Below are 26758 nucleotides of genomic sequence, written 5' to 3'. Positions count from 1 at the left end.
TTATATTTGATGGCATATATGTGAAATAAGCATAATTTTTTTTGGATGTACCCTGTCAGCTACACGATGCATCTTTGTTATGATAGATAACTCCCTGGGCGATATGCACCCGCACAGGTACATGAGCTCTCTTATTCTTCTGAGCCTGCCGCTAGGTGCGCCACTAGTTTTGCAGACATTTGGCAGTTCCTGCCCACACTTTTACATTGTACATAGTGCTTTTGTGTTTGAGGTTATAAAACAGTATTGTTTTAGATTATTGTGTTGTTTTTACGTGAATCAAAACATGAATCCAATGGCCAAGAAGACCTAGGTTTGGCTGTAAATGCTACTGATCAACCTGACCAAAGAGTACAAGAAAGTGTATGGGGAGAGATTGTTTGTATACTAAAAGATAATTTCCTTTCACTGGTAGAAATGTACAATATGATTTCAATCGATCAGACCCTATGACAATATACAATCAATTTCTAACTGAAGATATCATAATTATGTTGTAACAAATAGATTTACATACAAAACCTTGGAAACTACCGAACTAAAGCATAGATCAATTATGAGAGAGAGAATTGATTGTTCTAATGCAGAAATTAAAATAAATGTTTGTCATAATTATGGTAATAGGGTATATGCCCAATACCGAAAATGAGATTGTGTTGGTCAAATAATCCTTTTTATAAAAACAAGGTTATTAAAAAGAATTATGATAAGACAAAGATTTGAAATTCTTCTCAAGTGTTTAAAGTTCAATAACAATGAAGATGTTGATGTGGAAGATTGTCAAAAATAAAAAATCTTGTATATTTACTCAATGAGCAGTTCCAAAAAGTAAAGATACCTTATAATTCGCAAATACAATGCTAAAAAAGTCATAAATATGATGTGAAATTACATAAACCCTATAGTGAACATAACTTCACATTCAAAATGAAAGTATATCCTGGGAGATATACTCCCAGGATATACTGAATATCCTGGGAGATATACTCCCAGGATATACTGAATATCCTTATATACTCCCAAGATATAGTGAATATCCTTATATACTCCCAGGATATAATGAAAGGGAGACATTAGTGGGAAATTTGGGTGGGCATTCAGAAAAGATTGTGATGCATCTCATATCTGATCTTCTTCGTGAAAGGCGGTGTGTACTTTATTACTTTATGTAGATAATTTCTTTAACAGTTTTTCTGTGGCAGAATGTCTGCTGGAAAGAAAAACCTATTTGTGTGGCACTCTGAATAGTAAATGTAAAAGACCCTACATGTGTGATTGAGAAAAATTGAAAAAAAGGAGTGGTCTTTGCTTAAGAAAACATGGTGTGAAAGTTATAAAATGGGTTGACAAAAGACATGTTCTGATCCACAAGAAGGTACCGATAATTTGGCTTATTTCAGATAAACATAACAGGAAGGGGGAGTAAATCCTCAAACCAACTGCTGTATTTGAATACAATAAAATTAAAAAAGGTGTTCACATTTCTTACCAGATGTCATATTATACACCACTTAGAAAAACTAGCAAGTGGTATAAGAAAGTGCCATTGAAATGCTTGCTGGAAGCAGTGTTGTGAACACCTTTGTTATTTTCAATGAAGGACGAGATCGACGAAGAAAATGGGAAATGTTATGCTTCCGAGAGTTTCAGTGAGCTAATGTCAGTTACAAATGATGAAAACAATACCAATATACTGCCAGTTTCTGCAGCAGTAGCAGAGGTATAAAGGCAACAAAGGTTTAAAAAAACCACTGCCTCGTAAAAAGGGAGAGTCCAGTTACAGTACAAGAAAACGATACCTGCCTTGCTATGAAAATCTGGCTAGAGAGACTAGCACAAAAGCCATAAAAAAAAAGCCAAAAAGGTGTCTACATATTGCAAAGACTGTCCAAGCACGCCACCGATGTGCCTTCAATGTTTTAATATAAAACATGTGTACTAAATGAACACAAAACTGAATGTTTTTTGTAAATTTTCTCACTATTTCATTTTGTTTGTTTTCATATTTCAATTTGTAAACAAAAACCATTTACTGTATTTAATTTTATAACTTAAAAAAAATTAAATTTAGAATTTGTATTACACAAAGTTTGAAATATTACCTGAATAAAATAGTTATTTGTAAACTTGTATTTAGTTATTTTCATGACACTTCTAATATGCCGTTGTATGATTTTAAATACCTACAGTATAACCAGACTAAAAATAAATGCTATAAGAAACCAGTGACAACATGTATCTGTTGGGTACATGATGCACTTTACTTATGGACAGAGTGTGCCCCTACGGGTACACGTCATTTAAAAAAGAATCATGTACCAGTATGGGTGTACAATGTCACGAATGTGTTAAAAGATGTGGTCATTAATTTTGTTAAAATTTATTTTTACTTTACAGTGTTCCAAGATTTCGGCAAAGATTTACTTTTGTTAGGGTTAACAGAGATGAACTGTTTAATGTTTTGGATGTGTTGAAAACAGTTGACACAGTACTTTTTGTTGTTTCTGTTCTGGGCATTGATGATTGGGGAGATGTGTTAGTAACATCTATTTTGGCACAAGGATTACCTACTTGTGCTGTGGCATTAGTTGGTCTTGAACTGGTGTTGCCAAAGGTTAGTGATTCAGTTTATTCTATAGACTATTACATATTTGTAATTTTTTAGATATAGTAAATTGTTATTCTGTCCTTAATTTTTTTGTTTTTTAAAATCTCTTTTCTGTCTTGCACAGTTATCAACAATAATAGTATTATGCATATTATTTTACTCAAATATATTAAATTACATGACTGGCCTTTTAATTTATTTTTTATATCTTGTTTGTCCAAAATGTTGTGGTAAGTAGTATAATTGGTTAACTGATTTAGGAATAGTGATACAGTCTACAAGACAAAACTTCTTTTGTTCAATATGTATCTTATCTCTGTGTTAAAAAAAATTTGTGACCCACTTCTCAAATAGATAATTTTCCATTCTTTAAAAATATTTTATTTAATTATGGTTTACAGTACATAAATTATTTTTTAATATATTTCTAGTGCTAAGATCATCAACAACTAATATCATTGCACACAACATTATTTAACCATAGTGATCTATCACAAACAGAAAACTAAATGTGGCATTGATAGATGATATTTTTTCTTCCCAGTTACATCTGATTTTTGTAGTGCTACTTCGGAATACATTTCAGGTGTTGTCATACTATCAGATCCCAAAGGAATGGAGCTTGATATCGTAACCTTCAGAATAATTAAAATTTTATGTTTATTTATCACGTTAGGATTAGTGCGCAAGTAACGCTTATACCTCTCTAAATCCAAGGTTGTGTACAATTGCAGATTTTCTATTCTTTTTTCTGTGTTTTTTTTTCTTAATGTAAAATATACAGAGTGTATCACAAAGTTCTCCTGTGACTTTCATAACTTAATCTACTCTTGAAAATAGTGGAAAAAGTTCATATAATAGTATGTTTTAAAATTCTTTGTTTGCAAGTTACAAGTGAAAGATTTTCCTCAGATTTTAGACACCCTGGTGAAATGAGATCGTTCCAGTGAGAAATTTTTAGGATGTTAATTAAGGAGCAGAATTAGTAATTTCTTATCGTTTTTGACCTGAAAAATAAATAAAATAGGTCCCAGAGTCATATTTTGAGAAATCTATGGTGAAAACCAATAGATTAGGGTAAAATCCACTTTTATGTTTTGATGTACAATAACTTTGTTAACTGGGTAAAAAACATATAAAAATTTTAAACTAAACTTGTAGAGGATTTAATTATGAATAAAATGGTGTAAGATAAGTTGAATAAAACACAAAAAGTTAGAAAAATTTGAATTTTATTTAGAAACAGTATATCAGTACATTTATCAGAAAGGTTCTTGTTAAGTATAGTTGTAGTTAGTATAGTAGAATAAGTTATGAAAGTCACAGGAAAACTTTGTGATATACCTGAATTTATGAGATTCTGGAGGATATAAAAATATCAAAATACAATAAAGGGAATGTCAACAGTATACTTGATTCAGATGTCTATAGCATTGTCAGACAAACATCATCAAGATTAAAAATCTCTGTTTAAACTATTAGTGTATTGAAAAAATGACAGACAATGAAGAATTCAGGAAATTTTATTAATAAGTTTGAATATCTATTATATTAAAGACCAGTAATAAAGTAAAAGACCATAAGGAAACATGTCAGTTTATCCTTCTTTCTTTTTCCTGTTTAGCTTCCGGTAACTACCTTTCAGATAATACTTCAGAGGATGATATGTATGAGTGTAAATGAAGTCTAGTCCTGTACAGTCTCAAGTTCAACCATTCCTGAGATGTGTGGGTAATTGAAACCCAACCACCAAAGAACACCGGTATCCACGATCTATTATTCAAATCTGTGTAAAAATAACTGACTTTACTAGGACTTGAACGCTAGAACTCTCGACTTCCAAATCAGCTGATTTGGGAAAACGTGTTCACCACTAGACCATCCTGGTGGGTTATGTCAGTTTATCCTGAAATTAATGAAGGTGACGCTGGAAGAATGTAATAGAATTATTAGAGCAAAACATTTATTAGTGAATAAAAGAAAGCAAATTTTTGGCTTAAAACGAGAAGATTGTACCACATACAAAACACATCATGAAATATTAGAAATTGATCAATTTTAATCTAACTTTTACAAGGACCAAAATCGATAAAAATTAAAGATCCCTGTTTAGTAGAAGTAACACAGGCTACAAAATCAATGAAAAATGAGAACGCTTCAAGAACAGGTAATATATTATTGTTGAGATATTGAAAGCTGGTGGTAAAACACTACACACAGCACTGACAAAATTATACCCCCCAAAAACCAAAAGATTCTCCTACACAAGAATGGAATTCAGAAAGACTGAAGAATTATTGTCCAGTATGCTTTCTGTCTGTTATTTACAAGTTTTTTGCCAAGATAATAGCAAAAAAAATGCAAACAACATTGAATGAATCACAACTAAAGGAACAGGTGGGCTTCAGAAGCAGTTTCAGCACAATGGATCACATCCAGACTTTTCAGCAAGTCATGATGAGTATACCCCACATCTATATGTATGACTATTATTGATTACTAGCAGACCTGGCAATGCTTTGCTATTGCTAGATTTGAGCATATATTTAATTTATATATATATATATATATATATATATATACAATTGAAAGTTTGATAAAACATTAAAAAATTGAACATTACAGAACTTCACAAAATTTAACCTTTCACCTTTTCCTTATGTATAAATACAGTCTACATAAACTTGCTATAATTGCTATAGGGAAGAAGCAAAAGCTACCATCTGTGTCAATGAACATAAAGTAGAGGTAGATGCACAAAAAGATGTTGACAATCCAACACTATTTCACCCATGCTCTTCTCAGCCTTCCTCAAGGAGGTATTTAGAAAGCTGAAATGAAGAAAGCAGAAGAAGAGGGCATACAAATAAATGACCCCCTATCTAAACCACCTGAGATTTGCAGATGACAGTTTACTTCTTACAAGAACCAGAAAAACTACAGACAGATACAGTAACTGCATATGGCTGGTGAACCATACAATGTACAGATGAACCTTAAAAAGGGTAAGGTCGTGTTCAACAAGTTTGTCAAGGAAAGAAAGATTTTTGTCTCTGGAGAAGAACTTGAATAGGTAGAACATTACATATATCTTTGCCAGTGGATGTAAACTGAAGGTAATACAATCAAAGTATTTGAATGAGCTTGTTTGGCATGTATTCAGGACACTTAACATCATTTTCAAGAACAAACTCCCCTTTTACCTTAAAAAGAAAGTTTTCAATTGGTGCATCCTGCCAATCCTTACCTATGGAAGTGAAACTTGACATTAACCAATCCATCATTACCAGAAGCTGCAGGAAGCATAAAGAAATTAAAACATAACGAATTAACAGACGGGGATAGAAAGACCTGTGAATGGATCGGAGAACAAATACAAATACTTGATATCATGACGAATATTAAAAAATTAAAATGGTGGTGGGCAGGCCATGTAGCAAGAAGAACTGATAATATATTTTTAGAATTTGCCTGTGGAAATATGTTCTTATTCACATAGGTATGGGCACGTTAGGAATATTGAAAAAACCTTTTAAAAGTTTTTATTATCATTTGAGAATGTTAGCGATATTGTTTCATTATTTGTAAAGTGTAATTTTGCTCAAATAGTTTATATTTAGGATTTTACATAAAGATAGATGATCTGTCTGATTGGTACAGTTGATTTGTCACTGATATAGAGTAGAACAATTGTTATTTTTTTGACACATTTTGCTAATACAGTAGTTGCCAAAATGTTTCCTTTGAATTATTTTTTAATACTGTGTAATGAACTTTCTCCTGTTGTGTAATTTGAGAATTTTCATAACTTAAAATTAAATTCTTATCATTTGTAAGGAACCACCCCTAGTCTTTCTTTTCAGAACTCTTGTTTTTTATTTGCCAATACTGATTTAGTGTGGAGTTCTCACAACTTTTATAGCATTAGATTAAATTTGCCTTGGTTTATAACTTGTGATTTGTGTAATCATTTTAAACAAATATACCACATTCTTTTCTTGTTTGTTATGTAAATATTTAACACTATAGTTTAATATTGAACTCAAAAGTTGGTGTATATGCTGACAACTAATTCAGTGTAATTGGGATATGGCCTTAAAAATTTGTTTCAAAATCAATATATATTTTTGTATAAGTTACAGTTATCTCTTTTTCTGCTTAGCCTCCAGGACTACCGTATTACTTCAGAGGATGATTGAGGATTAAATGTATGAATGTGAATGTAATGTAGTCTTTTATAGACTCGATCGGTCAACTACTCCTGAGGAATAGTCGATTAATTGAAACCCAGCCACCAAAGAACACTGGTATCCACGATCTAGTATTCAGATCCGTATAAAAGTAACTGCCTTTACTAGGATTTGAACCTTAAAACTCTTGACTTTGAAATCAGCTAATTTCAAAGCTGATTTGTGATAAATAACCACTAGACCAGCCTGGTGGGCTAAGCTCTAGTTGTCCTTACACACAGTACTTACAAGGAAACATTTATTTTTAAAATTAATAAACAAGTTTTATTTATAAATAAATTATGTTGCAATATTTTATTGCAACATTGATCAATGCTTCACTTACATTTTAATGGGGAATATGAGATGATTGAAAAATGTTCAGCTTAATCAAAATTTTAAATAATTGTAAATTTTTCTGTTTAGATATGCATAATTAAAAATTTTTTATCTTATGTAAATATTTTTTTAAATGAATTGTTTATTTTCATTTTTAAGTTTTTTAACAAAATCTTCAATAAACTTAAAATGCCATGTTGCTTTAAGAATTTAAAAATAACTGTATAAAACTGACAATGTTATATTCACTAATTTAATAACAAAAGACAGTCTTTAATGATTTCTTTATTAGTAACTAGAAATACAATAATAGATCGTTTAAAAGAATAACCATCATTGTGGCATGATAAGTTGCTGACCTAGTATTTAACTGAAATCAAACTTATGTTATATTATACATTAAACTTTGTGTCATGTAGAATATTTTGCATACCTAATTGTTGGAAGGCTAAAATCAGAATATTTTTGTCTCCTACTACTGAATGACTGCATAACTGTACTTTTACATTAAAATTTTCACAAACTGTTCTTGTTTTGTATTTTTCTAATTCTCTCAGTTCTTTATGTAGTTGTGTATAAAAATGAATGTAAATGAAGAATTATTGTTGTATGAACAGTTTATGCTGATACTTTTTACAAAACATTTTCCTTTCTTTAGAAAAAGCAAGAGTCAAAATCTCAGATCCAGAAAGCTATTAATCACTGGCTTCCAGAAGAAAAAATTAATGTTTTAGAAAAAGATAGTGATGCATTAAATCTTCTGAGACGAATTGGTAATCAAAAACAAAGAAATATTGTACATCGTGACAGACATTCGTATCTTTTAGGAGAAGCTGTCTCATTTTTAAGCAATGAACAGGTAATTTATTTTCAAAAGAAAAAAAATAGTTAACTTACATGGATAAGCTTTATATTGATTAGGATATAAATTATAATTAAATATGTTGTTTGGTTCTGTTCAGTGCTATACATCCCAAATCCTCCTTTAGAATATTCAAATCATAATTTTGTTTAGAAAACAGTCCCTTTCACATGTAATTGTAGATGACCGAAATATTAGAATTAGTATTTTTATTAGTATTTTTGTTAATTTATTCCTGTTTAGAGCTCATTTTAGTACATTTCAAATGTAGTTTTACATATTTGCTATGTAATTTTATGATTTTTAGTGAAGTATGATTGCACTGTTTGTGAAAATGAATACAAAATTACTCAGTCTATGATAATTCAGAATACAGAATATTATTAAAAATAATATATTTACTTTTCTCTAATGAACACCATGTGATAATAACTATTTCTTGAAACAGTCTAAAAGTATTTAAACAAACAAAATAAATTGAATAATGTACATACAATAAAATTATTTTTAGGAAAATATTTCTTACAGAAAATTCTCTTGAAACTTTCTAAATTGTATTAAAAAGCAATTATATGTATTAATAATTAATAATTATATATATTAATAGAATATATATATATAATAACAATAATTATAGAAGAAATTTTTGGCAGAATTGCCAAAAATGGAAAACTTGAATCTTTATTAATTTGGGAATTTTTTTCTAAATATTGATAATTCTAAAGTCTTTTTGAATAAATCAACCCAGAATAATTACTAAAATTAAGTCAGTCAAAGAATCTGAAGATTGAAAGAAAGAGAAACCTTGATCTGAGGTAAGGATGAGAAAGAGAGGAATTGTACAATAGCAAAGAATGAGAAAATAAGGAAAAGTACAATAGCATACAAATTAATCTGAACATGGGAATTTTGTTTTTGTTTCTATGTTGTTGCTACACTGTTTGACCACACCCACTCTTTAGGGTTGTATGTGCAATGTAAGGCTATTGTTCTTTGGTTATTTAACAATTTTCATGTTATAAATAGTTTTTTGTGAAAGTATTTCATTTTTTGTTACAAAATCATATTTTTGTATTTTTTGTCTTGAATATATATATAATAGTTGGACCCAACTGCAAGAAAGCAATCAAAAATTGTTTCTTTTTCTGACCTATGTACTAGTATGACACATCGACAAATAGAGTCTGATTGTGTTATTAGACTAGGAACAAGTGAATGCCATTTTAAAACAATTAACTGTTTCCCTTCCACCTCCTCTCAAAAGAAAAACAAATATGGCCTTAAAAGAAAAACTTCTCCACACAAATTGATTATTAGTTAGAGAAAGTATGATCCAAAATCATCTGCTGTAGGCTTAAATCAAGAATTAGCAGCCAGTGGAACAGAGTTAAGTGACAAATTTTAGACGCAAACTTCTTGCAACTGAATGGATGGAAAGCTTATCAGTCAGCTAAAAAGCGCTTTTAACACCAGCAATGAACAAAAAAAGGCTCTTGTGGGCTAAGTACCACAAGAAGATTGGAAAAATATTATGTTTTTCCAACAAGTCACATTTTTACTTTCAGTAGAAAAGGATTCCATACATTAGAAAAGAATCAGATGAAAATGCATCACCAGCTCATATCCAACAATCAGTTAAACATCCCAGAAAAAAAGTTTTGATGCTGTTTGATTATGAAGACCCTTGTTCACTTATTAAAGTTGATGGTATGTTGGAAAGTGATGGCTATATCAAGATGAAAGAAAGGATTGTGACACAACTTCAAAACAAATTCCCACAACTGGATGTTCCAGCAAGGTTTGGCACCATGCCATACTACCAAAAAAATAAAAAAAACTTTGAGGAACGAAACATTAAGATACTTTTGTGGCCAGGCAACACCCTAGACTTAAAAACCCAGATGAAAATCTTTGACAATAGTCAAAAATAAATTTTAGCATAAAATTTGATCTCATTAATGCAATAATATCAATAGTTTTTTGACGAATAGAAAAAATGTATATAACACTTGTTAAATCTATGCCAAATCATATACATAAAGTGAATCATATACATGAAGAACATCTGAAAAGGAGGAAATATTAATTACTAGATATTCACAAATTGTACAGGTATGATTTTTTTTTTCTGAATAAAGTTACTTTTTATTAAATAACATCTATGTTTGGATTAATTTGCATGCTACTGTAAACATATGTATCTTTACAACAAATAAAAGCTCAAAAAACATTACTGAACATTGAAATGTGAAATCTTAGTAAAATCTATATTCATAAAATTCACTATTTTTTAATATGAAACCAAAAATTTGTCTGACCAAGTAAAATCAATGCCGGTCTATTGTACCAAATGCATGCTTCACCACAGCAAGTATTGCATCACAAATCTTTATTATCCAACATTAATTAATGTGTTAATTGATTTGTAAAAGTGCTATTTTTGTATTTTAAGTTAAACAAATTTTTTTTCCTTATCTAGAGTGGAAAAGGAGTTTTAAAAGTGACAGGTTACCTTAGAGGGCAGCCATTGTCTGTGAATTCATTAGTTCATATACCAGGTTGGGGAGACTTTCAAATGAAACAAATTGATGCTCCAACCGATATAAACCCATTAACATCTAAAAGTAGGGATGCAGATATGTTTGATGAACAAGATATTAAAGTACTTGAAGTTTCTGATCCATCTAAGCAGGTAATTACTTACTACCATTAATATAACTGTTTTTTTACTATTAAAAATTACTAATAAACAATAATCTTTCATGTATACGAGAGGTCTGTAAATAAAGTAATGAGACTGGTACAGAAAAAATTTTTATTTACAATCAAATTACACATTGACTCTACAACTTCAAAATAGTTCCTTTGGGAAACCATGCAATGCTTCAAACGGTTTTCCCACTCTTCATAGCAGTGTTGGAACTTGGAAACTGGAATATCCTTCAGATGTTTGGTTAATATTTTTTTAAATATTTTCTACTGTTCCAAAATGGTGTCCTTTGAGGTGTTTTTAAAGACAGGAACAGGAAAAAGTCACAGGGACTCAAGTCAGCTAAATAAGGTGGTTGAGGAACTACAGGAATATTTTTCTTTGCCAAAAACTCATTAACTGAGAGTGCAGTGTGACAAGGTGTATTGTAATGATGCAGCAGCATCCAGTTGTCTTTGATGGCTGGTCTCATGTGGGCAGCTCTTTTCCACACTCTTTCAAGAATTTCTTGGTAAACATATTGTTTTATAGTCCTGTAGGCAAAAACTCCTTATGGGCAATGCCATTATTATCAAAGAAACAAATTAGCATGGGTTTGATTAGCTCATTTTTGCTTTTTTGGGATATGGTGAGTTTGAAGTGTGCCACTCCTTGCTCTAGTGTTGTTTCTGGGTTGTACTCAAATATCCAAGATTCATAACTAGTAATAATATTTTTTTAGAAAATCAGGATCAGTTTCAATTTGCTCTAGAAGATTGCGGCACGCTTCCACCCAGTTGTTTTTCTGTTCAACAGTGAGGTTTTTTGGAACCAATTTTGCACAAACTTTTTTCATGTCAAATTCTTTTTTCAAAATTTGATGCACTGTGGTATGGTTCAAATTCAATTGTTCTGCAATCAACCGACAGTTAATCACCGGTCGTCCCATATCAAGTCTCTGATTAGTTTAACATTGTAATCACTTTTTGATGTTAATGGTTTTCCAGAGTCTGGATTGTCCACAACTGATTCCTGGCCATCTTAAAATGCTTTAAACCACTTAAAACTTGGGCTCATGATAGAGCGTCATCACCATCCCTTTTCAGTTTTGAAAAATCAAGTAGCATTCTCACAGACTTTTAACACAAACCTTAATTGCACAACATTGTTCATAATTAGTATCACTCATTTTTGTACAACATAACCCATTTCATGAAAAGTTTGCTTATGTCTCACCTGGCAACAATAGACTAAAAATATTAACACCTAATATAAATCAGCTGTTCATATAACCATTTGTTTACTAGTAACTTTACAGTGTTGCCACTTTGGCTAACAAAAAAAACTAGTCTCATTATTTTATTTACAGACCTTATAATTAATTAAATGTTAATAAAAAATGTTTGTCGCTATTTTTTATTTATTTAAAAAGAATTTACTATTAAAGAAAATAAGTGATTCATGTTGTTGCCATGAAACTATCTGAAATCAAGTAGGTTAGAAGGAAACTTAATTTTTCTCATTCACCGAGATAAAGGTCTGTTAAATAAGATAACCTTTTCTACTGAAGTAAGTCATGTCTTAATTCCCAAAAATTTTAAATAAATATTAACTTCTAATCCTATTTTGCATGTGTGTGTTTTCCCAAAGTCTTACCCGCTTTTATTTAAAAGAAGTACGAGAGGTGGATCAAAAAATAAGTTACACCCTTTGCTGTCTTCTCGAACTGAAAGGGATATATTTAATGTCTTATGATGGTAGCACTGGTTGTCTTGTCTTCACATTTCCCCAGCAGAAATTCTGTACAACATTCAGTATTTTTGTATTGTCGTCAATATGGCGTGTTCTTTAGAGGCTACGTCCAATATAGAAGTGCATTCTGTAGTCCGATTTTTATGGGCAAAAAATTACAGTTGTGAAATTCATCGCCAAATTGTTGAGGTATATGGTGAAAATGCACTGTCACACTCCATGATCACAAAATGGTGCCAAATGTTCAGAAATGGAAGAACAATTGTGAGTGACGAACTGTGTGCTGGGCGCCCTTCAACAGTAAATACAACAGGTAACGCGGAACGTGTGACTGAAATTATCTTGAGTAACTGGCGCATTAAAATTAGAGAGATTGCAAGTGAACTTAACAGTTAACAGTTATGGTAGTGCGTTTGCGATTATTCACAATCAGCTTGGTTACCATAAGATGTGTGCACAATGATGCCCACATATGTTTATCAACAACCATAAATATCAACGTTTTGTATCTGCTCTTTCTTTTCTTCAATGTTATTCAAAGACTGGTCCACAGTTTTTGAAACAAATCATCACAGAGGATGAGAGCTGGCTGCTTCATTACACTCCTGAGACTAAACGAGCATCACATGAACATAGACAAAAATTTGTCGCAGACAAAAAAAGTGAAAACATCCACACATGTTCGAAATGTTATGCTGACAGTCTTTTTCAATTCTTAAGGAGTTGTTCGCTGTCAGTCAGTTTATGCCCCAAGAAACAACAATCAATGCCGAATCTTACTGGTTCTTCTTACTAGGTTGTTTGCATAATTTTTAGAAAATTAACCCTAAAAAACTATTGACCCCAAAATTTTACTAAGAAATTGACCCTTATACACAAGTCTGTCAAAAGTTATTAAGCTTCAAACACATCAACACGTGTACATATGTACATTACTCCCACCTTTTTTTTATTTTTCAGGTTCCTTGAGTCATGAAACATATAAAAATGCTAAATAAACCTACCCCTATTTTTTGACTGATTACCATACTCTCTTTCTTACAGCATATCTCTAGGAAAGTAAAATATACATTTTTTACCAACAAATGAACCAAATTTTATAATGAAAACATTTTTAATAATTACTTTAAAACATTTTTAGTCATCTTTGAGACCATCTTCATTGATCAGTGCTACTGCTCTAAACTTATCATAAGCTCATGCATTGCTTGTAACTGTTTTTTTTTTTTTTTTTTTTTTTTTTAATTAGCCACGCATATGCTTAGAATGTTATCAGAAATTTTGTTTGTTATGAATTGTCATGCATTGTACTTTTGAGAATTTGTAATAGGCGAGTCAAGAAGTGTTTTATAAATCAGAAAGCTTTTAGATATTTATTAAAAGAATTTTAAGAATTTATTAAAAAATTATTTTATAGCAAAATATGTTATAGAATAGAATAGAATAGAATACAAACTTAGTATTATGCAAAAATTACTGATGTAGGTAAGATGGCTAATTAGGGATTCTATGCAAAAATGTTTAATTGAATTTGTGTTTGTGAAACATTTATGAGAAATATAATCTTTTATGATGAGTTGAAATTTCTTTTCATTTGGTGGTAATTTGAGCATTCAAGATTGCAGAATTTGGGACAGCAAACAAACGCATTATTCTGCAGATGTATCTGACATCCAAAAATTGAATGTGTTTATACCCTTAACAAAGTTATAATGTTAATCTTCTCATTGATAAGATCATTAGTAGTTTCATGTAACTGAAAATTAGTCATTCACAATACAGTTCCGGATTACTAAATTTGACAAGCAAAAGATGCCCTTTGAAAAAACAAAAGTTATAAGTTAAACATTGACTTTTGCCAAACATTCTTGTTTGAAATTTTTCAGTCTGTGAGATGATTAATGCCACCATTGTATCAACTGCTGCTTTTCTTGATGTTCAAATAAGAATTCCAGTTTCATCTCTAGTAAAAATGTGATAACAAAACACTTTTTTTTTTATAAGTTTCATAATATTTGGCCCATAAACATCAGAAATTTGCCCGCGAATTTCAACTGTAGAATTCTTTTTTGCAATCAAATTATTTCTCATGCTTCACAACCAATGGGATTATGAGTTGTAGCAATCATTATTAATGGATAAATATAAAGAACTAACAAAAAAATGAGACTACTAACTAACAGCTGATTGATTGAGACAAACTGAGCTACATTGCATGTATAAGAATATAATATGTTCAAAACATATTAGCGCTTTGCTTTTCAGTAAAGCGTTTTGCTGAAAATATAGATTAGGTCATTCCTCATGCTCAACACCCAAATTCAATACAGGATTTAAATTTATGGTTGCTGTCAGTTGTACAAGGAATATCATCACAAAATTTATGATTACCAGTTAACTAGATGATTAAAAGGAGAATTGTAATGTTAGCTGTGTTATTTAATTTTAAAAAAAGAAGTTAAATCACAATAATATATACTTAACCAGTGTTGACTGACATCCAGTGGTGGATCAGTGCAGGGAATTCAATATTCATAGTCAGGCAATATTCAAGGTTGGATTGAATATTTTAAAATTAACTAAGATTGATTAATATGATCTGGAAAGTATTAATTTTCAAAACTATATTGTGAGATTATGTATCCTAAGAAAAATTTCTTAGTTATTTTGAAGTTCAGTATCATATCATATTACGCTAGATTATTTATAAATATTATTTTTAAATTTATAATCATATTATGCTTGATTTATTTATACATTGAGATCTATATTATGATAATTAAATTATGGCCTATTGGTAGTATTTCCTCAAAAAAAAATGTTTACTTTTACTATACTGACATTAACTTTTACTGACATTAAAATTAAAAAAGTGTTGTTTTATTTTTTAAACATTTTTCAAGGAATCTTTAGATAGTGAAAATATACTGGATCCGATGGATGCTGAACAGACTTGGCCAACTGAAGAAGAATTAGCTGAGGCCAATGAAGAAAGAAAAATTAAAAAAGTCAAGAAAGTTCCTCAAGGAATGTCTGAATATCAAGCTGCATGGATACCAGATGTAGATGCAGGTGACAATAAATTTTACATAAAATTATTATGAGATGTAATATAAAGATAAAACCCATTAGATAATGCATTTTACTCTGTGTATTCAGCTGTTTTATATTATTTTCAAACCTTTAAATGAAACATTTCCTTGTGGGTGATATTAGTTAGCATAATCAATAACAACCTATGTGTAATTTAAAGAGAGCTTGGATTTTGATTCTGTCAGTTATAAGTACATCCTAGATTTTAAAGTTAAAACTGGATATAGCTTACTCATTAGTAGAAGAGAGGGACTCCTGCTTTTCTTATTTTTTTCTTCCGTCTATTTGTGTTCTTGAATGTTATAATTCTATGATTTTTTGCATATTTAATCTGTTTACATAAATACCATTTCTTTAATCATAAATTACCATAATATAATAATAATCTGAAAAATAAATTTTCTGTTTGCTCATTTGGTTATTCTGTCATTTTATTTTAATTTTTCTTTTTTTAAAAGAAGGTCCCATTTTTCATAACTATTTATTGCTTTCACTTAATAAATATGTCATATATATTTAAAAATTTTTATGTTCCCTTTTATTTTTTTAGAAGATGTTGAAGATTCAGAAGATGATGATGAGAATGCTGATAAAATGGAAATGGATGCTGCAGAGTCATATGAATCTGATGAAAATGATGCAAAGAGTGAAGCTATGGAATCTGTCACTGTATCAGAGGTACCATTTGGTGATGAACGCTATGATAAGGAAGTAAATTTTACTGAGGAAGAAGAAACACTCAAAAAGATTAGAGGTTATTTATTTGTGTATTAGTTTATTACTTTCTAGTTAGTGGCTAGAATGTTTATTGTAGCTTAGAAGGAGTACATTTCCCCCATTTTGGATTTAGCATGCTGTGTATTCAGCTACTAATGAAGAAACCAATAAGAAACCTCTTCACCCTTTATTTATCCTATTAAATCTGATGTGGGATTTTGTTGTGTGACAGGTGCCTTTTTGATTATGATACCTAACAGATATGTTTAATTTTTTTATGTGTTACTTCAGTGAAAATATATGCAGATTTGAAAAATATGAAATTAAAAATATTTTTACATATCCTAAGAAAAATAACATGAAAACTGAAAACATTTACGTGGTAATGCTACTCTTGGTATCATTCCATAAAGCTTGTTCCTAATGTGAAAAATGCACAATTTAACATTTTTTAGTATTTTTTTTATCAATCATTAGTTAAACTACAATCTTGAGAATTAACTTAAAATCTTCAAACATACTTAAGTTGCGAGAAGTTTTAGAATATTCAGTATTTCCAGAGAATTCAAGTTAACAGTTTTTATTTTTTTGATTTATTGAAGCAGCTAAAAATTAATATCACATAATCCTACATACATAGGCTTTCTTTCTTGAAATTCTTGTAGATAATAACATACTACTTCTATTTTAACTACTACTTACTACTTTTTTACTTTACTCCTTTGTCAACTTCAGTGGGAGTTAGTATCAAAAATAATATATTAATTCCCTTTTTTACCTATACAGTAATTTTTAAGTAACTTCTTTTTATTGTTTTGTGTAGAAGCACGAGTTGATAAAATGTTTCCTGATGAAATCGATACACCAATTGACGTAGCAGCGAGAGAACGTTTTCAGAAATATCGTGGTTTAAAATCATTTCGGACTTCTCTGTGGGACACTAAAGAAGATCTTCCTTCAGATTATGCTAGAATATTTCAGTTTCAAAACTTTAATAGGACTAAAAAACGAATTATTCACTCTCAAGAAGAAATTGATGGTGCTCAGGTAAGTTAATTTCAAATACTAGTAATTAATCACTTAATAATTTAGATTTCTTAATTTAAAATTACAGTTCTGGTCTGTAATTTTAAAGATTAGAAACTTGTTTTTGTAGAATATTAGTCTTCTATTTCAAATATCTACACAAACTATATTTCATATTATATACTAATTGGCTTTTTTTTTCATGAATTATAAAATTTAAATTCTTCCATTACTAAATTTATTGTAGAATCTTCTAGTTTTAACAGAGTTAATTTCTTTGTTAATTTTTTACTTTACTTTCACTAGTATGAACGGAGGGAGATCTTGCTTCTCTTATCAGAGCAAGGGCACCTGGGAGTTTGATGTAATTAGCATTTTAAAATCTGTCAGAAATCTAAATGATTTTATTATTTTCTTTTTTGTAAAATAAATTTTAAGAATTTCATTGTCGCTTCATAGGAAAAACCAAAAATCTTAAAACTGATGTAAAATACTACCAAATTATCATTACATGACAGCTTATTTGAGTGTAGCTAGAACCTAAGATTTATAACCTAGTTTTAAGAGGAAAAGAATTAAATTATTAAAGCAGTTAAAACGCTTGAAGTGATTTTTTGTAAACTACAATCTTATTTGAATGATCTTGTTTTTCTTTAACTCACATGTATGGTAGGCTAATGAAATAATTTTGTTTATCTGTGTGACCTTTTTTCATATATTCCAGGAGTCTCACATATCTAGTGTACCTTTTTTTATTGCTTACTTGTAGATGTATCCTTGTTATTTCCATGGATTGCCAAGTCTGTTTGTTTATTAGAACCCAAATACATCATAACGAATGTTTTAAAGTTTTTGCTAAGGAATATTATAAGTTGTTGGTCAACTTTTTCTTTTTAATGTTTAGATTTTTATATTCATAAAATTTCTTTCCTCATTTACATTCATAGACTTCTACGTCATTGCAGCAGTAGTAGAAGGAAACTGTACTTACTTTTCAAATACGCCTAGTAGGTACATAAGTTTTATAAGGTCAAAGTATGTGTAAATTAAAACATAGACTTACTGTAATCTGAAATCTGGTTTCCTTATCCAAAGACTACTTTTTTCCTTAAAGAGTTGTACTTATTTGTTATTTTGAAGGTCCTCCTCTGTTTTCATTATTTGGTTAATGCAAAATGTAAACATCTCTTTGACCTTTTTGGTTATTCATTGTAATAACCCAAAACTGCTATGTTTAAACTGAAACTGAACCAAACATTACAAAATCTAAATATTATAATTTTACTTGATTGTAGTTGTTAATTATTGTACTCTGTTTCGTAATATATCTTTAGCATTTTAGCTTACAAAGATGATCAATGATTCAATTTTTCTAAGACATGATCTTATAGCAATGAGTTTTCTTTTACATGTAAATATTGTGCAAATTTTTGTTTCAGCCTGGCTGGTATATTACAGTTCACGTTGATAATGTCCCAGAAGAGTTATATAATACTAAAGGTGAACAACCAATAGTGTTATATGGCATGCTGCCTCATGAACAAAAAATGTCTGTTCTAAATATGGTGCTTAAACGTCCAAATATTTCAACAGAGAGTGCACCTGAACCTATTAAATCAAAAGAGCAGTTAATATTCCAATGTGGATATAGGCGCTTTAAAGCATCTCCTATTTTTAGTCAGCATACTAATGGAAGTAAACATAAAGTAAGTGATTTAATATTTCCTTCTGTATCTTTAAAAACATAAATAATATTTCATAATGGTTTTTAGTGGCTAAGTTAACTTATGAATCCAAATCCATGGATTTGGATGGAGATGCTTTGTAAAGTGCAAGTAGATATTTCTCTGCAGGTTATTTCTGCCAGATTTAATTTTCTTTAAAAAAGGTTAGTTTAAATGGAATTAAAACATGCCTGCAGTTTTGACAGTAAATCATGGACTAACGGTTATACTATAATGTAATGGATTCATTGTATTGGCTTTATTCTTATTTTTTTGTTCATAAATATGTGCTGCCTAAATGGAAAGACTGATTCTAATGTGGCTGTAATCAGTTTTAACTGGGATAAGTTTTTGTAGTTTGACTCAGAAAATTAGCTGCTATCATGGATTCACAATTATGTATGTTGGTTACTATCAGTTAACAAATGTAGGAATTCTTATATGAGACAATTTACTTTCAAAAATGGCATAATAATTGCTAATAATTAATAATTCAGTGCTAATGTATGTACCACTACAATCATATCATATTTGTTTTGTATATTCTTCCACTTAGATTGTACATTTTGCATGCGTATTTTGTTTTGTGTCAGTATTGTATTATGTATCAGTAGTGTATGTGACATTTCATAATTTTTATTTATTCTTCTAAAATTTGTTTATTTTTATGTTTTTGTTCCAGTATGAAAGGTATTTTCAAACAGAGGGAAATGTTGTTGCTACAGTATATGCTCCAATTATGTTTCCGCCTTGCTCAGTGTTGGCTTTTCAAGAGAAGGGCGATGGCTCAATGGTTTGTGTTTTAGATCGGTTAAACCTTTTCTGTAAGATCTATACATATAGCAGAAGAAGGAATATTTATATTATTTAAAACTAAGTAATATAAAAAGTAAGGGCTGTTTGGTCATTACAAAAAAAATTAACTCATGAGAACAGGTTTTTACCTAGTTTTAGTTTACTACACACCTACTTCACTTTTCTACATAATCACCATTCAGTTCTAAGCAGTTTTCGTAACACTCTACCAGTTTCTTTAACCCCTTTGCATAGAAGTTGACAACCAGTTGATAACGACAAGGAACTGTCGTTTTCAAACAGTTGTCCAACAAGCCACTTTTTCAAATACAAGAAGAGGAAGTAATCACTTGATGAAAGGTATGGAGGGTGGTCAAAAAGTTCCCAACAAAAATCTTGAATCTTCTTGGTTAAGGCAGTGGTGCGAGGACACATGTTTTGAAGGAGGATTATACCGGTTTCCCGCATCATCGATTTTGGATCGCACATCTCAGTTTGGTGAGAGTTTCACAGTACACATCAGCTGTAATTGTTGATCTACTTTCCATGAAATCAACCAAAATGATGTCCTTTTTGTCCCAAAAAAACTGTAGCAAACATTTTTTTGACTCTGATGGAGATTGCTTGAACTTTTTTGGTTTTGGGGAACTTGAATGGCACCACTGCATTGACTGTTGTTTTGATTCTGCATTGACAGTTGTTTTGTCACCCATAACAGTGTGGGAAAACAAATCATCTCCATCTTGTTGATAGCAGCCAAAAACACTCATTCACTCCTCATTCTTTGCTTTTTATGTTTGTTGGTGAGCATTTTCATTACCCACCTTGCACAATTTTTTGATATCTGAGCTTTTCTGTGACAATCTTGTATATAGAGGTGTGTCCAACATGCAGAAATTGATCAGCCAGAGCACTAATTGTCAAATGCTGATCACATCAGTTTTTGGTTCACTTGTTGCACATCGCAACTAGCAGAAACAATTGTCACAGACATGGCGATCTCCCATTCATTAGCAGGCAAACAATTGCAGTGGCTTCATAAATAGCCAATAGGAGACCCTGAATGTTGAAATTGTGTTCAGACCCATTAATATTTAATGATAAGCCGACGGCCCTTATTTTATGAATATGCTAAGGATTTTTTCTGTCTTTTCTTTTTGCTTGTTTCACTAATCCTTTTAGACAGGTTAAACCTGTATATTAATATTGTATAAACTTCTTTAATCTTTGTCTTTCCATTCATCTCAAAAACAGATTCTAACATCATAAGTTTAGTTTCTTCTGTATATTTGATGTGCATTTTTCAATTATCACATGCTTGAAGACCTTTTCTATTAAATCACTTTTTAGTAGATTTGAATTTGAACCATCATTTCCTTCTCAGTCTTCCTACTTAACACCTTAGTAGCCTATCACTTAATTTATCTCTTTCCACCATAAATTTTAATGTCTGAATCACCTTTATCCATATATATATAATAATAATAATAATAATAATAATAAAGGTGATTCAGACATTAAAATTTAAAATAAATATATTTTATTTATTAAAATTTTATTAATATATATATATATATATATATATATATATATATATATTAATAAAATTAATAATAATGGATTATAATAATGGATAATGGACACATAATACTCAATAAAACACTGTTGAATCACTATATATATATTTCTGCCCAGCTTTTTATGTGATAATTCTAGAATAGTTTTCCCAGTTTTCAAAAATTCTCTCCCTTCAGTTAGTGTATTTTGTTTTTACTTACTCAATGCCTAAGTGAATAAATGAAATAGCATGCTGTTTTGTGGAATCTCTGCTCATAGTACAAAATCATAACATTCATTTTTTTATGCCAGGATATTATTTTCCTTAGAATTAGAAGTACATTTAAAAGAAAAAAAACTTTTTCAGTATTTGCTTTTGGTTTCAAAAATGGAGATGCTCATTTCACTTTTTAAAGTTCATATAACACTTAAGTAGGTATTTTTATTTATTCTTTCATTGGTTTTCTCTAAAAGGAAAGCCAAAAAAAGAAGAAGTCAGCAACATTGACTATCATCAAGGGTTCATGATATAAATATAAATATGTAAGTAAAAAATATAAATATATCCATGACCCATACTCAGAAGTCATTACATAAGATTTCATTAAAATCAGGTAATCAGCTTAAAGATATGAAGCTATATGACTAAAAAGAAAAATAATTCAGCTGATCATCCCTCATCCCTGAATTAAGTGATATATTAATGTAATGGAATCATCTAATTAATACAATATGTGATTTGAATCCAGAAATAACAAAAAGCAGAAAAGAAACTGTTTGGGGATTTTAGTAACACTAAACACAATAAGAATGTATCTTAGCTGTCTAAGGGGCATTATTTGAAAAAGATTTATACCTATCCTTATGAGTAAAATTTTAAAGAATGGGACCCATAAGTTCCCCGCTCCCTTGACCTATTAAGATCAAAATTAAACAGCATCAGTGCCTCACATATAGAAATCATCTTGCCAAATATCATCTAATCTGAATCATTTCATCATCCAATCTGGAGATATCGAGAACAACACGTCAGCATGGTACACCTTTCTGGAATTTTTCAATGCTAAAATTGTGTTTTTTACTTCTTTGTGCGAAGTAAAGGAAGTATTGTGATCGTGAAAAATTTTGGTTTTCAGATTTCAATGGAAATATCCATTTTGGACCATCCCTGAATCCATTTTGACTAGTTTGGCATGTTGTACATATGTATCTTGCATAACTCAAAAACGATTAGCTGTAGGATGTTGAAATTTTGTATTTAGAACTGTTGTAACATCTAGTTGTGCACCTCTCCTTTTGATTGCAATTGAACCAGAAGTATCTAAAAAAGCCCAAAATCCAAAAAATTAGAATTTTAGGCTTTTTCTTAACTGCAGTAATAAGCCCTCATTGAGAGCTTTTCAACACTGTTACATATTTTCATTGGTTTCCAGAGTTGTAGCCAAATAAAATTTTAATTAATGAAATATTTGGACCTTACAAGGATATCAGACTTAATCTCCTTTGTTTTGAAGTTTTTTTTAATTCAGGTATATTGATTTATTTAATAATTATTAACCTCTGATTGTAAAAAAAAAATTTTACAATAAATAATAATTCAGTAATAAATTTTTTTTAAAAATTAGAAGTTATTAATGAAATAAAATTTTTATGTACTTTTAATTAAAAAAAAGCGTATATGTAAATTTAATAAGTGTACAAGGAAGTCATGTGATGTGATGTCCAATCAGATTTTTCATTATAAGGAGATGGGGATCATCAAATATCAAGTTCTGCAGAAATCCTGACATGCAAAATTAACCTGATAATATTTTGGGAAACTAAAAGAAAAAGAAAATCATGTGTATGTCTCGCTTTTATGAAACTGTGATCTCTGTATCACTGCTTATAAAATTTTATTTAATCCCTCAAAATTATATTCATGCTAGATTTCTTCTTGCTGGATAATTGTTGCTTGTATTAGGGTCCTATTGATAACTTTGCTCTGTTATTCTTTTGTAACTGTATTGCCTAAATTACAGTTCCTTCTCTTAGTAGCTTCTAGTTAAACCCAGTAGGTGTACACCCTCACCCCACTTACGATTATTCAAAACCATCTGATCTTGTTAATGTTAAAGATTATAAAAATCAAATGAATCTAAAAATCATAGATAAGATGATTAGACCTATGTTAGACCTATATTTGTTAAAACAACATATGATTTGTTGGTGCCAGGAATTTAGAATGTTAGTCCATTAATAAAAGTCTCTCTACATGCTTTGTAAACAAATGAATAAGTTTAATGTGGAATGCAAAATTGATTTCAGAAATTTTCCTTGTTTTAAATAATGTTAATAATTTTATAAGTTGAAGTAATGAAAGGAGAGGAGTATAATCCCAACATTATCAAACTGCAGAAATATTTATATTGCAGCCAAAATATTATTTCTTGCTGTGATGTCTTGACACTCTTAAATCAAGAAATTTGTGCAGAGTTTTTATTAAGTTTACTAGTACTGTTTTTAAGTAATTTACCTACAGTATTTACAACAATTATATTTCCATTTCAGCCATTGGTTGCTACTGGCAGCTTATTGTCAGTTAATCCAGATAGATTAATAATCAAACGAGTTGTATTATCAGGACATCCATTTAAAGTACATAAACGTTCAGCTGTTATAAGATTCATGTTTTTTAATAGGGAAGACATTAACTGGTTTAAACCAATTGAACTTAGGACTAAATATGGAAGAAGAGGTCATATTAAAGAACCCTTAGGTAAGTTATTAATCTTAGTATTAATAATTAATATTAATTAAATTATTTAATGTTTATTGGAAGAATTGGAAAATTCTTTCATTTTTTTCTCTTCTAAATTTGTGGAAGTTTATTTATCCGATAAATTTGATTTATAATTATCCATTAACAACATTAATATGATCCAGCTCTAAATAGTAATAGTATAATGTGCAATATTATTTAACATTTACATCATAGACATTTAGGACATATTACCCTCAAAGTTGTGAAGAACTTATTTGATAAAGAGAATAAATGAAACAGATAAAAGAAAATACTAATCCTAATCCTCAACTGCATTGAATTTGAAATAGAACTATTCTGTGGAGATAGCGATTGAAATACCCTTTTTTAATTCTACTGCTATTTCTTACAGTTGAGTGCTGTAATCAGTAGAATGCTGATTATCCAGATTGACCTTTGCAAGGTTGAATCTTGATAATTAAAAGATTAAAAAGGTTTATCATGTATATTGAACACCTTAATCTGGTAACACACTTAATAAATAGACAAAAAAGTAAAAAAAAAAAATATATTTCACTTAAATTAAAAAGATACTCAGAACATGCATACAATGTAATAATAAAAAAAACAGATACAGTAATACAAGGTCTGTTCAGAAAATAACCAAACTTTAATTTTAATCTTTATTTTTAATTTTACAGATTATTGGTCCTTGTCCCCTCAACTCCCCTCCCCTATTCATACACTTTTTCCAGCAGTTTTTCCACTTAAAGTGGAGTTATTTTACCCTTTTACTAATATCTACCGGGCGATGATAACAACGCCCAGGAGTTTTTCACCCACAAACAAAAAAAAAAAAAAAAAAAAACTTTGCAAAGCATTCCTGGGAAGCTTCATTTGAAATGGCCTTTAAGGTTCATGATGAATTTTTTTTAATGTCATGAATAGTCTCAAAATGGCTTTCTTTCATCACCGATTTTAATTTTGGACAAAATCGCAAGGATTCAGGTCTGGTGAGTAGGGAGGACAATCATGATTTTTGGTACAAAGCTGAGTATGCGAGCGTATTGTTATGGTAAAAGAACCATGAATTGTCTTGCCACAACTCTGGTCTCTTTTTGCGGATATATTCAAGTAACCATTATAAAACGCCTTGATAGTATCCACAGTTCACTGTTTCACCTTGAGGCAAGAATTAAAAATGCACAATTCCATTAAAATCGAAAAAAGAGTATCATTTTGACATTAGATCGAGACTGACATGCTTTCTTAGGGCTGGAGATCCTTTGCCGATCATTGTGATGATTGAATTTTTGTCTCAATGTCGTGGCCATAAATCCAGCTTTCATCTCCCATTGTGATCCTTTGCAGGAATGTTTCATTGACATTGGCTTGTTCAAGAAGTTGCTGATACATTTCCACTCAATGTTCTTTATTTCTGCTGTTTGGTCATCAAATAAGGAACAAACTTAGGTGCCTGTTCAGTTATTCAATCAAAATGCCATTTACATGATCCTATTGAGATAACCTCTTCTAGAAGTTCTTTGACAGTTAATCGACAATTTACATGTACCAGATCATTCATTTGTAAGTTAAAGACCTTCTTGGTCATGGGTCATCAGTTGACTGACGACCACTTTTAAATCATGAAAACATTTGTAACATTGCATACGACCCAGAGCATCATCTCCATAAGCTTGTTTCAAAATTTGTAATGTTTCTATGTAAGTTTTCCTTAGTTTCACAGCTGGGAAATTGTAAAATGCAAATTTTTCCGTTGTATCATTGCTCTGAAAATCGCAGTTACAAAAATTGTTTCATTCAAATAACACTCAACAATCTAAGATCATGTGGTTACAGAGAAGGTTATGTGAAACACAATGCTCTGAACTGCAAATCACTAAATATCTTTGTTGCCACGCAATTAAAAATGTTCAGTTATTTTCTGAACGGTCTGTTCAGAAAATAATTGAGGTCTTCAAACATTACAAGAATTTCAATGAGTGGAAATTTTCTAATAAAAAAATTAGAATTTACAAAAATTATTTGAAAGAAATTTAAAATTTTCTCTTTTATAACAAATTTGTTTTTCCTATTATTTTCAGGAACACATGGTCATATGAAATGTATATTCGATGGTCAGTTAAAATCACAAGATACAGTTCTGCTTAATTTGTATAAAAGAGTTTTTCCAAGATGGTCGTATGATCCACACATATCAACAAATGTAAAAGATAAAGATGTTCAGATGAACTGATATTTTTAGTTAAATCATTTATTTATTAATACATGTATAATTTATGCTTTTGTTGGTCTGTACGTATTTATATGTACATTTAAATATATGTATCAATATTGTGAAAATTTTGCTTATTTATAACCTAGATGAGGACAAGAGATGGATGAAATGGTATGAGAAATCACAGAACAGTGCTCAGGAATCGACCTGAGACTAGCCGATTTAGAAGCCAGCATTAAAAATATTAATTACATACATATTGTGGGTATACTAATAAAAAAAGGCATTGTCAGAGAGTGTATAATAGTCAATCAAATATAAATTGGACTTTGCATTTTTAATATTTATTAGTACAGAAAAAAATACAAAGCATTTATTTCTTTTC

At 30.0% G+C, this 26758-nt stretch overlaps 1 protein-coding gene across 2 annotated transcripts in view; it reads left to right on the top strand.

Annotated features, from left to right (window-relative positions):
• The window catches only part of Tsr1 (Tsr1 ribosome assembly factor), a 38248-nt gene extending 11750 nt beyond the window's left edge, over nucleotides 1-26498 (top strand). Inside the window, exons 3-12 of one of the 2 annotated variants that reach the window (XM_075370296.1) lie at nucleotides 2398-2614; nucleotides 7835-8035; nucleotides 10518-10730; nucleotides 15383-15551; nucleotides 16126-16326; nucleotides 17113-17336; nucleotides 18755-19021; nucleotides 19722-19832; nucleotides 23942-24149; nucleotides 26240-26498. In XM_075370296.1, the coding sequence (XP_075226411.1) occupies nucleotides 2398-2614; nucleotides 7835-8035; nucleotides 10518-10730; nucleotides 15383-15551; nucleotides 16126-16326; nucleotides 17113-17336; nucleotides 18755-19021; nucleotides 19722-19832; nucleotides 23942-24149; nucleotides 26240-26391 (1963 nt within the window). In that variant the 3' untranslated portion in view covers nucleotides 26392-26498. Of the gene's footprint in view, nucleotides 1-2397; nucleotides 2615-7834; nucleotides 8036-10517; nucleotides 10731-15382; nucleotides 15552-16122; nucleotides 16327-17112; nucleotides 17337-18754; nucleotides 19022-19721; nucleotides 19833-23941; nucleotides 24150-26239 lie in introns of both variants that reach the window. The other variant, XM_075370295.1, reaches the window with a different exon arrangement.
• Nucleotides 26499-26758: the final 260 nt, after the last annotated feature.

This window comes from Lycorma delicatula, chromosome 7 (assembly GCF_047948215.1).
Source record: "Lycorma delicatula isolate Av1 chromosome 7, ASM4794821v1, whole genome shotgun sequence".
Lineage (NCBI taxonomy): Eukaryota > Metazoa > Arthropoda > Insecta > Hemiptera > Fulgoridae > Lycorma > Lycorma delicatula.
This window is presented reverse-complemented; position numbering and strand designations above follow the sequence as displayed.